At 46.4% G+C, this 17,318-nt stretch overlaps 1 protein-coding gene across 3 annotated transcripts in view; it reads left to right on the plus strand.

Moving 5' to 3' along the window:
- The first annotated feature begins 2,209 nt into the window (after positions 1-2,209).
- GR (glutathione reductase) overlaps positions 2,210-17,318 on the plus strand; it is a 90,656-nt gene continuing 75,547 nt past the window's right edge. Inside the window, exons 1-2 of one of the 3 annotated variants that reach the window (XM_087392239.1) lie at positions 2,210-2,637; positions 4,136-4,361. In XM_087392239.1, coding sequence (XP_087248365.1) covers positions 2,279-2,637; positions 4,136-4,361 — 585 coding nt within the window. In that variant the 5' untranslated portion in view covers positions 2,210-2,278. The remainder of the gene's footprint in view (positions 2,638-4,135; positions 4,362-17,318) is intronic. The other 2 variants (XM_087392241.1, XM_087392240.1) reach the window with 2 other exon arrangements.

A 17,318-nucleotide genomic window follows, 5' to 3' on the forward strand; every position in this document is an offset into this window, starting at 1 on the left:
CGACTAATGTAGGGGTTGATTGCCACTAATATAGGGGAGGTGCCTACACCATCCTCTCTTTCTATAAAATGGAGGTCATTCCTTCATTCTAATAACAATGGATTTTGCCTGACTTGTGCTCTCACTCTTTGTGCCATGATGCAGCACTTCTACCCCATTGATTTGATTGTTTTATGGTTGCATTTCCTCATTGCGTGTGGTTTCAAACCACCAAGGCCTTGACATTAAGGAAGGTCTTTTCATTTTTTATTCTAGTCTTTTTTTGACACACGTGCTATATAACAAGCTACATGATGACAATCATGTTGTGTTGCAAATGGACTTGTCGCCCATTGCAAAGTGATGACCATTATATCAATAATGAATGCTTAGATATGTTCTTCCATCTATCGCTCATAATAGCTCAAGCTATCTTTTTAATGCCATCAGGTGCTGCATATGACCTCAAAAAAACATTTTTCTACCTTCTCATGGTTTTGATGATTTGAAAGGCTTCTCTATGTGTCCTTCGTTGGCTCACATGCGCAAACAAGACACTTTACTACATTCAATAGGCATAGTAATGGTTGTGAAATCAGCATGGCAATGGCCACACCAACTACTGTAGTGGTAGTGGACAATTCAACCCTACTTTGGCCTTACAAAACAATTGCATGGCATTGGGCAAGGACATTTCTATGTCTCCATAACATTCTTGACGTGATAGTATATCATCAACAACATTTTCTAAGGTCTATCTCTTGACATTTGGGCTTCCAACACTACCTCCAATCTTGATCCTTGGCACTGTGTAGTTTGCTTGGCACCACCTCCATTGTTGGGGTCCTTGGCACCTTAAAATTTTATTGGAAAGGTTGCCTAAGAAATATAAATGAATTCTTATTCTAGATCTAGTCAATGGCTTATGGTAGCTTTTCAGTTGAAGTCAACTGAATAGAAGCCGAGGTGATGTCACCAAGCTATAAATACTCCAAAGTCAAAGTTCTAGTTGACCATTTATTGATCATAATTATTGAGTTCTTCATTTATTTAATTATGTTCACAGTGTTATATTTATTTGGCCAAAGTATTGACTTTGGTCAAACATACTTAACCTCGGTTAAGTAAGCTTAATCTCGATTAGGAAGATTTGGCTTTGGCCAAGATGGTTAACAACTAAAGAACCAAAGCGCTAACTTTGGTTAGAGAGTGTTGACTTTGGTCAACAACACTTGGCTTATGCTAAGAGGGTTAACTTTGATTAACCAAGATGCATCAACCTCAGTTGGAGAGACTTGGCCATAATTAAGGCGCCTCGATTGATGGTTAAGCCCCCTTAATTACAACTAAGAGGATTGACCTCGGTCAACCAAAGAATTTGTTTTATGTCATGTGCACATGTTTACTTGGTGGGGATGCCCACAATGATTAGGATTAGTCCACAGATTCTTGTTTGAATGCAAAGCCCTAACCATTAATGGGTGCCATGGTTGTGCACTTTAGTTAATGATTGTGGGTACTAAGAGGGATTGAAAACCTAAGCAATATGGAGCTCAATGCACAGCCAGGAAGGTATCCATGTGACCATGGGCTATGAAGACCCTAGCGCTTTGCCCTTTGTGGCATGTAACTAGATTTTAGTTAGTTGATTTGGTAAGTGGCATGTTGCCAAATGAATGAGCCTTGAGCTCTTTGTAAAATTTTCACGTTTTGGTATTTTGTAGGAATAGCTTTGTGCTGAACTCTTTTTGTACTTAGATTTTCTAGAATAAATAAAGACCTTCGAGGGGGGGTCAACCCGACTCTTGTCCTGGGTCCTAGTGTGTTTGTAGAGAGAGAGAGAGAGAGAGAGAGAGAGAGAGAGAGTATGCTTGCAGAAATGAGGTTTCAATTGGTATCATAATCATGAATCAGTGAGAAATCTGTCAAAGGCTTGGGGTTGCTTGTAATAGGATCTGAGCATGGGATCAAAATTTTTGAGGAATGGAAATCTGCAAACTGCCCGAAATCACTGCGTGGATTTGCAGAATGACAAGTGGCACACTCCCCATGCTTGTGACGGCAGTGAAAGGAGGGAGGTCGGCTTGTAAAATGGCTGGTGGGCTGGCCGGCCGGGTGCCATGTGACGAGGGGGAAAGGAGTTCCCGGGGCCTGTCCCTACTCCATTCATGATGATCGATGTGTGGAGTAGGGAAGGAAAGAGGAGGGGGTGCCAAGTGGAAGGGAAGGGAAGGGAAGGGGGACAAAACCAGAAAGGCAAGAGAAGAAGAAGAAAGGGTGAGGGTGTGGCTAAAGCTCAATGGCTATGGCGATGGCTATGGCGATGGCCTCTCCACGCTACTCAACTTCTGCATTCTTTGCTCCATCGTCTACCTTCCTCCCTCCTCTTCACCGCCTTCTTCTCCGAATGCCTCGCCACCTCCCCTCCCCCCCTCGCCCTTCCTCTCCTCCCTCCCCCCTTGCCTCCTCCACCCTTCCCCACAATGGCGCCAACTCCTCCCCCAGTCACTTCGACTTCGACCTCATCACCATCGGCGCTGGTAGCGGTGGTGTCCGCGCTGCCCGCATCGCTGCTGCCTCCTTCGGCGCCAAGGTTGCCATCGTTGAGATGCCCTTCTCCACTATCTCTTCCGACTGCACCGGTGGCCTCGGTGGAACGTACGTGGATCGCAACCCAGTTGGATCAGCCGTGTACCTCATATTTTTCCATGCTTTGTTAAGTGAATATGATCATCAAAGCCGAGTCTTTCTGTAAAGACAGACGGCACACACACACTGCTCCAAGTCCGTGCACGAAGATCTTCATGACACGTTTATCATTTTTCAATTTGCCGTAGTAATTATTACTACAACTTGCACGATGATTGAACAAAAAATAAGAATGAATCACCAAAGGTTTTCTACATCGTAAAATTATGACGCCAAGAAATTTTTGTCAGCAATTCCCTTCCACTTTTGTCACAGATCCTCGTCCTGTCGTTTTGCACGTCTCATCCTCCTCCCTGTTTGCAGCAAAAATGAACGAAACTATTAACTACTAGAGTCTCTCTCCTAGGCGTGCAACAGTCAACCTCCACTCCACCAACACCGAAAGGTCCATGTGTTCATCTCTAGAAGGGGAGCAGTCAGTCCTCTCACTTTGTCTATTGGCAGAGTTTATAGAAATACTCTATGAAGGGGGGGGGGGGGGCTGCTGTCCTTGCAGTCCCTTGTGGATTATCCGTGTTGCAGTTGTTAGTGGACTGCTTTGCTGCAGCTTCTTGTGGCTGCACTAGGTAATCCTAGAGGGCCATGGATGTTGAGGTTTGTGACATCTCGTTTTGCTGAATCTGTAACAAGATAAAGAAGGTTGAAGGCCTTGTTAGGAAGTGCTCGTAGTTTGTGTGAAATAGTTTTCATCAATCCATGGTGCCTGTGCGAGAACAGGTGCTTCAACCCGACGGCATAAAATGTGCTGTATTTTTCTTGAACCTACCCTACCAGATCTGCTGTGGCTCAACTATCTGGGCGTGATTGACTGTCTTGGGCTACTCCAGCTTTGGTATGGGTAAAGGGGGTCCCACGTATTGCTTTATCCAGGAAACATAGAAAGCTACGTACATGGTTCCCTGAAGATTGTATGGGGAGCTTTGTACACTTCCTTTTCCGTGATTCTCTGATAAATCTGTTGACCTGTTTTGTATTGAACATACTTGAGGCTGTAGAGATCCATGACAGTCTCTCTATTGCTAGCCTTTATTTCAACATAAAGCTATGGTGTGACATCCAACAATGTCCTAGCTTGTGACAAGCTCTGCCCATAAAGCTATGGTGTGACATCCAACAATGTCCTAGCTTGTGACAAGCTCTGCCCTCTCCGCATATGGGGGCTCGCTAGTGGACAATGCTAGACTTATTGCAACCATTGGTGTATGATGCTTTGCATGTCATGCGACAGTGATGGCATGTGCTAGTAGTTCAATGGGTTGTAATGTACACATTGTGCATGTTTGGTATCTAATTCAAAGAGTTGAGTTAGTTATATGGTTGCAATGCTGGCCACTTTGTTTTCGTTTTGTTCTTTTTGGATGATTGAGGTTTATCTTCCAAGTAAGTTGAGTCAAAAGATAGTCACTTTTATCTAACCTATCTATCATCTCTTGTGACTTGGTAAAAGGTGTGTGCTTCGAGGATGTGTACCCAAAAAGCTCTTAGTTTATGGCTCAAAATACTCACATGACTTTGAAGAAAGTAAAGGATTTGGATGGTATTTTGAGAGCGAGCCCAAGCATGATTGGACTACGTTGATCACTAAAAAAAATGCGGAATTGCAACGTCTGGTGGGGGTTTACAAGAATATCCTTGCAAAGGCTGGTGTGACTCTTATCGAGGGCCGTGGCAAGGTGCTCCAAATTGGATTGTCCCCCTCTCTCTTTTGAATTTTTTGTTTGAGTGACATTTGTGAAAAAGGAAATAGTCTACCTTGTGACTTATTTGTGTAGGCAAAAAGCTAGGACTAAGTGTGCATTATTGTTATTATGATTGCACTTGCATGGCTGTTTGGCCACATAGAAGCAAAGGGGCTTGAGTTCACATGCACATGCGCACACACAAGTGCGCGCGCAGAGAGAGAGAGAGAGAGAGAGAGAGAGAGAGAGAGAGAGAGAGAGAGAGACGATCACTATTAACTAATATTGATCCCTTACATCGAGGGAAAGTAAATATCACAAAACTTGCTATGGAGTGAGTACTTGTTGAGCTAGCTTGTGTGCTAGCCCTAGTACCTTGTGATGGTGGTCCAAAACTTCTTTTAAGTAGCTCCCTAGTTTTTTGGCTGGCTGCTCCAGCAGATTTTTCAAGTTATTTCTGCTGTCCCCATAACCTTCTCTGATGTGTGTGTAGGCTCTACAATTTAGGAGTACATCCTGATCATTTTCTACCTCCCCTGTGGGGCAGATTTTGCAGATTCTTTCTAATCTGGGGATTTCGGGACTTGCCCACCTGCCCCTCTCTACCTCTAGATCATGTGAACTGGTTCCGATTTTGCAGATTAGATGCCTTTTAAATATTGATGTCTTCCTCGAGGTATTTCTACATCCCATAGAGCTGTCCATTGAGTTAATTTCCTTGCTTGGATTTTGCCTGGGTGTCAGAACAAAATAGAGACCATTCCCACCACCCCACGAAGTGCTTCAGGTAAATAACTGCATGCATTGCTAAGCTGAGATGGTCAACGCAGTGATTTGTAGAACTGTATTTTTTGTCCCTGGGATTTGCCATTGTTTCTGTAGCATTTTCTGTGTCACTATCTCCTTACTTTCACGTGCATCTTCTGGTCTATCAGCAGCTGACATATGCCATGATTCCATCCAATTCATCCCCTCCTTGTGCCATCCTTTTGTGTGGTATCCTAGATAAGGTTAGGGCATCCAGGCTGTACTAAAAGGGGGAAGACGGTCCATCTAAACACCATGGCTGTCAAACCATCTGAATATGCATGCGTATCATGCCATACAGACCCCACTCTTGGCTAGTCGTATAGTGAAAGCAAAGCACTACACTAGTATCCTTATCATTAAATCAGCTAGCAGCGATCCCTCACCTCCTAGGCGGTTAATGAAAGTCGTGTCGGTGAGAGGGGGCATCCCTGCTTCACTCCTATTGTGCTCTTGATCTAGTTTCACAGGCCTCCATGGGCGTGTACTCTCCCTCTAACCAAAGTCTTCAGAAGACCAAAGGGTCTATGAGACTAAAAGAACATGATACAATGAGATGAGGGGTGGAGCCTGTAAGCAAGCATCAACACCCATGATGAAACAAGGAAAAATCCTTGATCATAACAATATCGATACATAAAGAGAGATTACTCTTTGAGCTCATGGAGTGGGTGGGAGCTGGCAGCACTGTGGTGATCATTTGGGGGGAGCTGGTGTGTGTGTGTGTGTGTGTGTGTGTGTGTGTGGGGAGAAGAAGAAGAAGAAGAAGAAGAATATATTATCGTCCTCTGAAGACCAAAAATCGGCCTATGGGACCTGAGCAATACAAAATCCTCATACACAAAGACTCCTCCCTTGGAGGGGAGGGTATTAAGAGAAACTACCTTTATGTCTTAGGTGAGTTCCTGTGCTTGAAAAGCTTATAGACAAACGTTCCTAAAGCTGGGGGTGACCCGCTATGTAGCATATCAGCCAGTCTGTTATGTCCCTTGAGAAGAGAGCTAAATGCTTTTCGGATGTGAGTATAGTAAGGGCATATCATTACCATGTGTTCTTCAGTTTCTGCCATTCCCTGGTCACATAATTGGCATATTCTGCTCTCTTTTGGCATATCTTTCCATCCTCCTATTTCAATCTGCAGCTGGTGTGATCGGGTTCGAAGTGAGGCCAAAGCTCTTCACTTATGTATTGCCATAGGTGTGCAAATGTACTTCTGCGTGGCTGTTTCTCTTCCTGTATAAGTAGCCCAATATTCGGGGTTGATAAATGTACGGTAGTACTCAAACTTATCTCTGTTTTCAGCTGTTTGCCATTTCCTGTGTAGTGCATTCAGCAGGTCATGATGAAAGGCATCCTCATCTACCTCCTCTGGAGAGTAGTCCAAGTACCTCTCTACCTCCCATTCTTGGAACCATTTTTTTAAATCTAGTGCCCATCCACATGCCAAAATCTTACCCTTATTCATCTTTTGGGACTTTTGACTTTCTACCCATGCCCTCTTTGGTAGCCTTTCATTATTCATGTGCTTGACCTTTGTGATGTATCTGAGTACTCTCTTCAAGGCATGCAACTCTATGGGTTGCATCCTGTCTCTAGGAGTAGGAGAGAGTAGGGTGTGGTAGCCTTGATGCCAAGGTGTCTTCTAATGAAAGATTTCTGCATTTTTTCTACATCATTCCATTTTGATGATGGTATACTCCCCCCCCACACCTCTACCCCATAGAGCACTGTTTGTACCACATATGCCCCAAAAATCATGTTTCGTACTTGCCACCTTCTTGTGTTGGTATTGCTGCAGTCATTTTCAAATTGATAATACTTTCCCCATCCTGCATCAATTCTCTGTTGCACACAGCTGCTCCATTTGTTATTGGCTGGAATTTCAATGCCTAAGTATTTGAATGAGTGCACTGTATCAACAAGTTGACCCATATATGAGATTGAAGGGGGATTACTTGGCTGTATAGTCTTGACTATCATGAGTTTAGTTTTGGAAACATTCACAGCCAGCCCACTTTCCGAACAGAACATGCTGAGGATATCCATCATTTGTTGCATCTTACCCTCACTATTAGTGAAAACAACCACATCATCCGCATAAAGAAGCAAGTGAATCTCAAAATCTGCTAGGTAGAGGCTGGACAACCCTCTTTTACTTGCTTCTGTGTGCATCAGTTCCTCAAGTCTATCAATGCATAAACCAAACAAGGTGGGTGAGAGTGGGCATCCTTGTTTGACCCCCATATTGCTATAAAATTCTTGTGACATCCCATCCTTACATTTTAATTGACATTTTACTTTCTCATAAAGTCTAAAGACAGCAAACCTTATTTCCTGAGGCACTTCTATGCATTCCACTCTCTCCCATAGCACATACCTAGGCACCGTATCGAATGCCTTCTTAAAATCAATAAAGCAACAAGGTGCCTTCCCCTTAAGGCGGCTGTCCTCCATCAACACTCGGAGAGTAACTAGATGATCCACAGTGGAGTGTTTGGGCCTGAAACCCGCTTGTCCCTTTGCCCTCTTCCTTTCTTTCTCTGCCCAAGCACTCAGCTTTGCCTCTACTATTGTACTATATAGCTTGGCTAGAGTAGAGCATACCATAATGGTTCTGTAGTTTGACACTTGATTGCGGTCACCTCCCTTGTAAATTGGCTTGATCCAGTTCTCTTGCCAATCGGTTGGGAAACCATACACGAATGCTTGGTTTAGTGCCATTACTATGTGCCTTTGCGTGTGTTCATTGGACCACTTAATGAGTTCTGCTGTGAGGTGTATAGTGTCTGCTGCCTTCCCATTTGCCATTTTCTTTAGGCCATCTTGCACATCTTCCAATGAGAAAATACCTTGAGTATTACCACTGAGAGACATGCTCGCCATGGGCCGAGCCTTGGGATGCATGTAGAGTTGTTGAACATACTCAAGCATCTCTATTTCTGTAAAATCTCCCATGATGTCATTTGGGGAGAGAGAGAGAGAGAGAGAGAGAGAGAGAGAGAGAGAGAGATTAACGTCCACGGGAGGCCTCGCGGGCCTATGGGACAAAGTGCACAAAAAAGCGAACTCATACATGCCTCAGTGGGCTGGAGCGAAGGGCACGTTAGGACCCTTGCTAAGTACTAATCTATGCTAACAAAATCATAATCACGAGTAGAAATAGTCAACTGCAATTGCATAGTGGACCAGATCAATCTATCCAGTATCAGGAACAAACTGAAAAACAAGTCAGTCTAGACATAGTTAATGATATCACATGTCACCATAGTCGAATACATCCATCCCTAGCATCATCATCCCCACGGGAGATTGATCCAATACAATACGATATAGTGCATAAGAAAATGTCAAGATACACTCAATAATTGACTAGCCAGTGTAGGTAAGAAGCTCGTGATAGATTGCTGTCTACTATTTGGATGAGTAGTCCGTCGTGCCCTTTTGGTAGCTACCCGATGCCTGACGAGCGCCATAGTAACCCCGGTCAGCCATACCCCAGGTCTGAAAATAGAAGAAATGTAGGTGAGTGTGATCTGTGCGTTTGTCCTCTGTCTAGTGTGCTGCATCTTGGTCTCGGGGTCTCTGTCTCTCTTGCTATCTGTGGCCGGGGGAGCAACATGCTCTAACTGGAAGAACTCTGTGATCATACTTGGGATGGGCCAGACAAGCCCCCCTGCTCGTCTCCGTGATCTGATGAGACGCTCTCTATGTCGGACCGCCTCGTGGATGAAAGTTGCCAGGCATCCCCAATCTGGGTATGAGAGGAGTTTGGATCGCACTCGCTTCCATGATTTGGCCATTGAAACCAGAGCATGAAGTGGTCTAGAAAGAAAAGATTTAAGTATGCACATTATGTGAAGGTCATGACATTGAAGATGAGGAACACTTCACATTCACATGTCTAGCCTATGCCGACATTGATTACCCAAGAGGCCACGTTGAACCGCATCCAAGAGCCATCGCCAAGAGGCCACCTCAGACCGCATCCACAGATAGCCGCCAGCGTTCTATCTCTGACCTCATACTGAGACAGCCCGCCACCAGGTCCATCATGACCTCCACTCTTGGGCCTCTAGTATTTGTTGTATCGGTCCAAACTTAGCATTGGATCTGATTTTATATTATGATGATGATGATGTTATGACTATGTAGTACTTAGCATGGGTGATGATGCTCGTTTTAGTATCTCCACCCTTTCAGCTTGTATCAGATTTCTCATTGGCTATGCACTAGCCAGGGTGACACGACATACGGAGGATTCCGCTCCGCTCCAGTCTTTTTTCTTTTCATTGTCACATCAAGATGTATTTGATTATGTATGATTAGACTTAGGATTCGGCACGGGTGATGATGCTCGTTTTAGTAGCTCCACCCTTACTGTTATAGACTTAGGATTCGGCACGGGTGATGATGCTCGTTTTAGTAGCTCCACCCTTACTGTTATTTGTATCAGGTTTTCTTTCAGTCTCATAGACCCATCGGTCTTCCGAAGACTCTAATAAAATTTCTTTCTTTCTTTCTTTCACAGTCTCTTGTACTATAGGGCGAGCATTAGCATCTTCTATGGCATTAGCAGCTCAGGTTGATTAGAGATGTTGGTACACGCGCACATGCAGATGGTTTGAGAGATTGGGTTTCCATATAGACAGGCTGCCATCCTTCCAGTACAGCATTGACGCTCCACTTGTCCTATTTCGGGGCAACAAGCTCAACCTGATCATCCGGGAGGATCTCTTACAGTTACACACATTTAGGACCTGGTTGGCACAGACATAGCTTCTTGTGAAGCTTGGGTGCACCCTGGTGTCAGTTCATATGTTTCCCAATAGTTGGATTGATGCGAGTCCAATAGTACTTTAGTTTGCCATTCTTTGCATCGTCTTCACATTTTAGCTTAAGCACATCCATAAGATATGACTCAATATCCACAACTAGCATATCCTTTGCTGGAAAAACTAGTAGTTTCTCCACCTTCCATCTCTTTGTCTTTTGTACTTTGCATGTGCATTCCAAGCGTGTGGAGAGAGAGAGAGAGAGAGAGAGAGAGAGAGAGAGAGAGAGAGAGATGTATTTCCATCTTTGGGTGGCCTCGCTGGCCTATAAGACAAAGTACAATATCAGAATGACACATGCTCATACAAGCCACTATGGGCTGAGGGAAAGGGTTCACTAAGACCCTTTGCTAAGTATTGTACTAAACTAAGCTCCAAAGTACAAACACAAACTCAAAAGTCCAAAACTAGGATCTAATAGCTAGGCTCAATCTCAAATTGAGTTAGAAGACATAGCTAGGAGCCATGGTGGCTCTCCTATGAGCTGCAAAAATGTCTCGTATCTGTGTTTGTTTGGTCTCATGCTGTGGGGAGGGGCATGGTCTTTGTGCCCTTTGTATTCCGTGGGGTATTTTGATAGGGACGCCTCTGGACGGTCTCCACTGAGTAAAGCTGTGATGGGCTTGACCTACATCGTGCATGCTTTAGTTTATCGTTGCATGGTGTCTTGCATTTGCATCTCTGGCTAAATCCCCTCTCATCGTCATCTCACCCCACTGATCCTTACTATCCTTATGTCGATCTCCTCCTCTACCCCAACATGCCCGAGCAGACTCGAATGCGTATAAATTTGTGACGTGTCATTAAGCTTGATCTACCCTTGTGTCTGTTGGAAAGGTCACCTCCCCATCTGTAAGCCCCCAAATGAGGAGAGCGTGGGGGAGGGAGACCTAGGGCAGAAGATGCCCAGAAAAGAAAGAGAGAGGGGGCTGCCACATGGGCAGCACCTCACAAGAGAAGAAGGCTGCAAAGGACGGAACCTGTGGAAGGAGCAGAAGGCGGGGACAACAAGCCCTAGATCTGACCTGGCAGGGCGTGATGACATCAGCAGTGTACGGCGCTGCACACGTGGCTGGGAAGAGAGCCTGGCAGAGGCACAGATATGGCAGGGAGTGCAGGCCCAGATATGCAGCAGGAAAAGTGGCTGTCAGTGGGCAGGAGGCAGGCCTTTTATAGGCTGGTTACTTGCCTTGAAAGGAGGGCCAAAGGACCCTGGAAGTTTGGGCCAAAAGCCCTGGGGGGTGTGCCCTTTTAGGGCTGGACCAGCCACAGACTGGTCGGCCAGTCTGGTCGGCCAGTCTGTAACAGGCTGGTTGGTTTTTCACCAGCCCCCTTGGGGCCTACAAAAGGAGAGGCCCTGAGCCTCATTTCACATCCAGCAAGTCAGCAGACAGAGGAGCAGCAGAAGCCTGATCTTTGGGCTTTAGGAGGCAAAGCAGGGCCAGAGTTGCTGCAGACTGAGCTCACTTGGGGCTGAGCCTAGACTGTCTTCTAGGGCAGAAGGTTGCTGAGATCATCATCTACTGGAGCAGCCATTCACAAGCAGGTTGGAGCAGTGGAACAGGGACCTGTGCGCTGCAGACAAAGCTTGGCAGGGGCTGCCCACCTAGGCTGATTCACAGGCAGTAAGGTGGAGAAGAACACACTAGACGGAAAGTCTACAGACGCTCGAGGTGGAGCACGCGGACTCGAGTCTAGAGATAGCCAGCAGATAGGAGAAGGACTTTGTGGTAAGATCAGAGGACCACACCATTGGTGGGACTCTGGATTTGTCTCTTTTGTATTGTGTCCATAGTTGTGGACGGAAATATATATTTTTTGGTGGTTTCTCTATCTGGTTGGTTCGTTGTCTATTGATGAGTCTGCACACCTATTGTATGCACATAAGTAAAGAAGTCTGTGATTCCACACCCACACCGCACACTGTGTGAGCTCCTGGGCATTACTATAAGTCTTCCGCTGCGTGTACCCTCTGTTGGGTTAATTTCTAACAGTGTCCTTTGGCATTACCCTCTCTTGCTCTCTGATCTGACGCAAAAGGATATCTCTATGTCGTTTTATCTCCATCCGATAGAGTCCAACGCAGACCTAGTTTAGAAAATGAATTAGCCAGGAGAGAGGCCCAAAACCATGTCCCTCTTGGAAGAGGCAGTGATAATGTCCTCGGATCTCATAGTAAACTGGACAGGTACATAGGAAATGCTCCTTTGTCTCTATCTTTCCTAGACTGCATATTCTGCAAATCTGTTGCTGCCTAGGTGTACCTGTGGCTTTCCATGTCTCGATCCTCAGCTGATAATATGAGACCTGCATTTGTTCGATGGCAATCCTCAGGGCATGCGAGACTGCTTGTCCTCCAGATACTGGGGTCTGATGATCACTTCATCCTCTAACACTCTCAGGAAATGGTTGCAGTAGAACAAGGTCTTGGTAGGGAACTCTTGGTCGCCCTAAAGTCGGTGACGTATAGAGCCGGAGTAGGTTCAACCGTATGATATGGTCGATCTCATTCCGTGGGACCAAGGGATCATGAGCATCCAAGCTGTACTGAAAGGGGGACAGACAATCCATTGAAGGCCCTATCTTTCAAATCATTGAAGGTCCCACTCTCAACTACAGTGCCACCCTCGGTAGCCTTCCTCTAGGTCAGGCCTAGACCGTGTGAAGATAAGTAATCGTCTGGAAGATGGCATCAATCTTGAGTGGTGTCATGGCAAGCTCTGCTTGTATGATCTGGTGGGGGACTGAATGCTTGCTCCGTATCATCTTGGATCCCATAGTCAATTGTAGCCTCTTAAAATGTCACCACTCAATCATACCCCCCGAGAAGAGTGTTGCGTACATGGTTGTCGGCCTCACCAACGTGTCGAATAGCCATCCCGTTGCCGGTGGGTCTTGAAAATGTGCTTGAAAACACTGCCGCTCCAGTCGAGCTAGAGCTCCCTGCCCTCGTATAAGTTGTGTTTTGGATGCATAGGTCATTGTGAAGTCTGGCCCCACAAAGACTGCCCCTAAGTAGGTGTAGGACTGCACGATCTCCATTGGCTCTCCTCGCTAGGTGAAGCTTTGTCAATGAAGCACTTGCCATGAGGTCTTACTAATCATAACCTTGGTCTTACCAAGGTTAACTATGAAGTCTCTCTCTACAAAACACCTCTAGGGCATCTAGGTGTTTCTATAAGCCTTGCTACTGAGGAGGATAGAAGGACTATGTCATCTGCATTACAATAGTATCTGTATCATCAAATTGGCCAGCCACAATCCTTCACCTCTCTGGCAGTCAATGAATGTCATGATCTCATTAATATATAGCCCACATAGTGTCGGTGAGAGGGGGGCTAGGGGCATCCTTGCTTCACCCCTATTGTGCTCTCGACCTAGCCTGATAGGCCTCCGGGGGCACTTACTCTCCCTCAGTTTGACTCATACATACTCATCACCCCGCAAATCATGACATTTGGAATCTGCACACAATAGTATCTGTGTCATCAGATCGGCCTGCTGTGATCCCTCACCTCCCAGGTAGTCAATGAATGTCATGATCAAAATGGTCAACTGGGGGTCATTCTCGAAATAGGCGTGTCACCCCTATTGTGCTCTTGACCTAGCCCGACAGGTCTCCAGGGGCACGTACTCTCCCTCAGACTGACTCACCAACCTACTTCATCCCTGTCGTGCTCTTGACCCAGCCTGACAGGCCTCCACAGGCACGTACTCTACCTTTGATTGACTCATACAAACTCATCACCTTGCAAATCATGACATCTGGAATATGCATCTCCTATAGTCATTTGATCATGCGAGATCGTGGGAGTGTGTCAAAGGCCCTTTTAAAAGTCTACAAGGTATGCGTAGAATTTTTGGCGTCTTGATCTTGCCTCCTCAATGACTACTCGTAGAGTGAAGATATGATCAAGAGTGGAATGCTGTGTCCTCAAACCAGCCTGTCCGAGTGCTCGCTGCCTGTGTGTCTGTGTGTAGGAGCTGATCTCTCTGATCTCTTTGTTGAGAGAAAGAAAGAAAGAAAGAAAGAAAGAAAGTTTATTAAAGTCTTCGGAGGATCGATGGGTCTATGAGAATGTGAAAATCCTGGTACAAATGAGCTGTGAGGGTGGAGCTACAAAACGAGCATCCACACCAATGCAGAATGCAAAAATGGCGACGACGGAAGGCTACGATGGGATGTGCAGACATAAGGCTATGACAGGATGTGCAGACGGGCTACTACGGGAGAGAGAGGTGGAGAGGCTGAGCAGGTGAGGGGGGGCTGAGGTGGAGAGGTTGAGTGGAGGGGAGACGGAGCGGGGAGGCTGAGCGGAGGGGAGACTGAGGGGAGGGGGGAGAGAGAGAGAGAGAGAGAGAGAGAGAGAGAGAGAGAGAGAGAGAGTTTATTAAAGTCTTTGGAAGACCGATGGGTCTATGAGAGTGTGAAAATCCTGTGAAAATCCTGATACAACGAGCTGTGGTAGTGGAGCTACTAAACGAGCGTCCATACCAATGCAAAATGCAAAATGCAAAAAATGCAGAATGGCAGTACTAAGTCCTAAGTACAACAGAGTCATGTCATAGCTACGGGTTTCGGCTGACAGGCGAGGTCCATTCTCATCCTATGGGCAGGCCCTATTAGACCTAGGCAGGATACATGATCTCATTATCTATAATGGTCTTGACAGATGGCCCGCTTCAGGTGGTTTCACATGCTTTCCACATGGGGGGGGCTCCAGTGTTGATTATTACATCATGGGATCCCTTGTCTTCACATCTCGCATTACTGACTTCACTGTAGCACCTCTCCCCCTAGGGGTTGATCATACATACCTTTTCTTTCGCATCTCCACCTCCCTTCGCACAGCACCTTCCACCCCACTGAGTGCTTACTCCACCTACCACGATATACGCTTTGATTGGGATCACTCACCTTCTTACTCTGGCCATCTGTACATACTTCTCGCTTATATTGACTTCATACCCCTTTTAGAGGATCGTGCTGCCCTTGTCACCTGCTCACTACACGAGGCTGCCATTCACGCTTTTTTCCGCTCCACCCGCTCCACCCGCCCACCACCCCTTGGAAATGTACCCTGTAATAGTTGGTACGATGATGAGTGTAAGGCCTTACGCCGTCAACTCAGATTCGAAACCAAAAATAGTCTTCCGAGCGCGCGAGATACGCTACGTGAATACCGTAGACTGGTGTGGAGGAAGAAACTAGACTTCGTTCGTCGAAACGAGGAGGAGCTACTGAACATTTTGTTTAGTAACAACTCTAAAGACTTCTGGCAGAGATTTCTAGAAGGACGGTCCCCTCCGCCACTCACTGACACCCAGATCGATTATGCACTCACACTTTATGACATCCCAAATCAGCCAGTCCCTAGTCTCTCACACATGCCTCGTCCCACATCCTGCACCCTCTTCACTAGAGGAGGGGTAAAGGATGCTGTAATGAAACTTCATAATGGCCGAGCGAAGGATCATGAGGGACTATGCACTGAGTTCATTGCATATGGGATTAACGTCCTAGCCCCGATCTTAGCAAAGCTTTTTAATGAAGCGGTTTGTTTGGGATTTCCACACACTTGGACCATTAACACTATCTCACCCATCCACAAGGTAGGGGATCCCATGAGCCCGGAGAACTACAGGACCATTATGATTGGACATGTCATGTCCAAGATTTATGCATCAGTACTTGACTCCGAGGTTTGCAAACTTGTAGAGTGTCGAGTATTCAGAGCAGCAAGACAGGCCGGATTCCGGTGTGATCATGGAACCATGGACCACATTCTGACGCTCAGATGTATCATGGAGGAGGCGAGGTCACGGAAGCAGAGGGTTTATTATTGCTTTGTGAATTTTCGCAAGGCATTTGACACGGTCCCGAGAGCCCGCCTCATACGGCGCCTACAGGACTTGGGTTATGACCAGGAGATCATTTGGGCTGTCATGGCACTTCATGAGAGAGTTTCTGGCAGAGTTCGGGCAGGATCCGGGTGGACAGATGAGATCATGAGTACCATCGGGGTCAAACAAGGGTGTCCTTTGTCGCCTACCTTGTTTGGCCTCTACATTGACGAGCTTGAGACAGTGATGCATACAGAGGGGGTGTAGGTTGCTCTCTTGCGGGCACGCTAATTCATATTTTGCTCTATGTAGATGACGTGGCTCTCTTGTCTTCCTCAGCAGAGGGGCTTCAGAGACATCTAGACGCACTACTGTCCTTTTGTGAGTCTCATGATTTGAAGGTCAACCTGGGTAAAACCAAGGTCATGATCTTCAATACATCTCGAGCCATCATGTGTCAGGAGCAGTTCACATTTGCGGGGTCATCTGTTGAGATAGTTTCATCATACACTTATCTTGGGGTTATCTTCTCCGGACCGAGCTTCACCATGAGACCCGCGATGTAGGCACGCTTGAGTAGAGGGTATACCTCATTGGCCAGGCTAGAGAGGCAGTGCTTCCGCTCACACTTTCAGGATCCACGCACCAAGGGGTTGCTTTTTGACTCCTTGGCTCGCCCAGCGGGGATGTACGGCAGCCCTTGTTGGGGGCCAGACTTGTCGGATATAGAGTGGGTCCGTGTGGAGCGGCTACAGGTTCTCATGCTATCACGGATGATTCGTGGTAAGTCATCCGTTCCTTACCAGATCATTCAGGCTGAGTTTGGGTCACCCCCTTTACAGCTAGATGCTGCATTTCAGGTCATCACATATCTGTATCGAGTTAGGGAATATGGGGATTATACCTCGGGGCGTAGCAGGCTACCATGGATAGCTCTATCCTCTTCTATGGCACTTGCCGCAGGAGGAGATCAGAGGTGCTAGTATGCACGTACAGAGAGATGGTTTGAGCGACTGGGGCTCCACATGGATAGACTACCTCCCTTCCAGTACAGCATGGATGCTCCGTTCTCTCCCCTCTTATCACACAAGGTCAATCAGGTTAACTGTGAGGATCTACTACAGCTACACACTTTTCGGACCTGGTTGGAACCGAGTGAACTCCGAGTGAAGCTTAGCTTCTACAAAGATCACTTCTTACATATCACAGCGGAGGGTTTCATTGACCCACCAGGATACACACAGATTCACCTACCCCACTCGATGAGGATCTCTCTTGGGCAGTTCCGGGTCTCTTCACACAGACTTCGCATCGAGAGAGGCAGAGCAGAGCGACTACCCAGGGAGCGGTGCATATGCACACTATGTGACATACAGGAGGTTGAGACAGAGGAGCATTTCATCTTCAGGTGTCCTGTGTACTATGAGATCCGAGGACGTTTCCACTGCCTCTTCAGAGATAGTTATGG

This window comes from Dipteris shenzhenensis, chromosome 21 (genome assembly GCF_047967505.1).
Source record: "Dipteris shenzhenensis isolate YYH24624 ecotype China chromosome 21, Dip_SZ_1.0, whole genome shotgun sequence".
NCBI lineage: Eukaryota > Viridiplantae > Streptophyta > Polypodiopsida > Gleicheniales > Dipteridaceae > Dipteris > Dipteris shenzhenensis.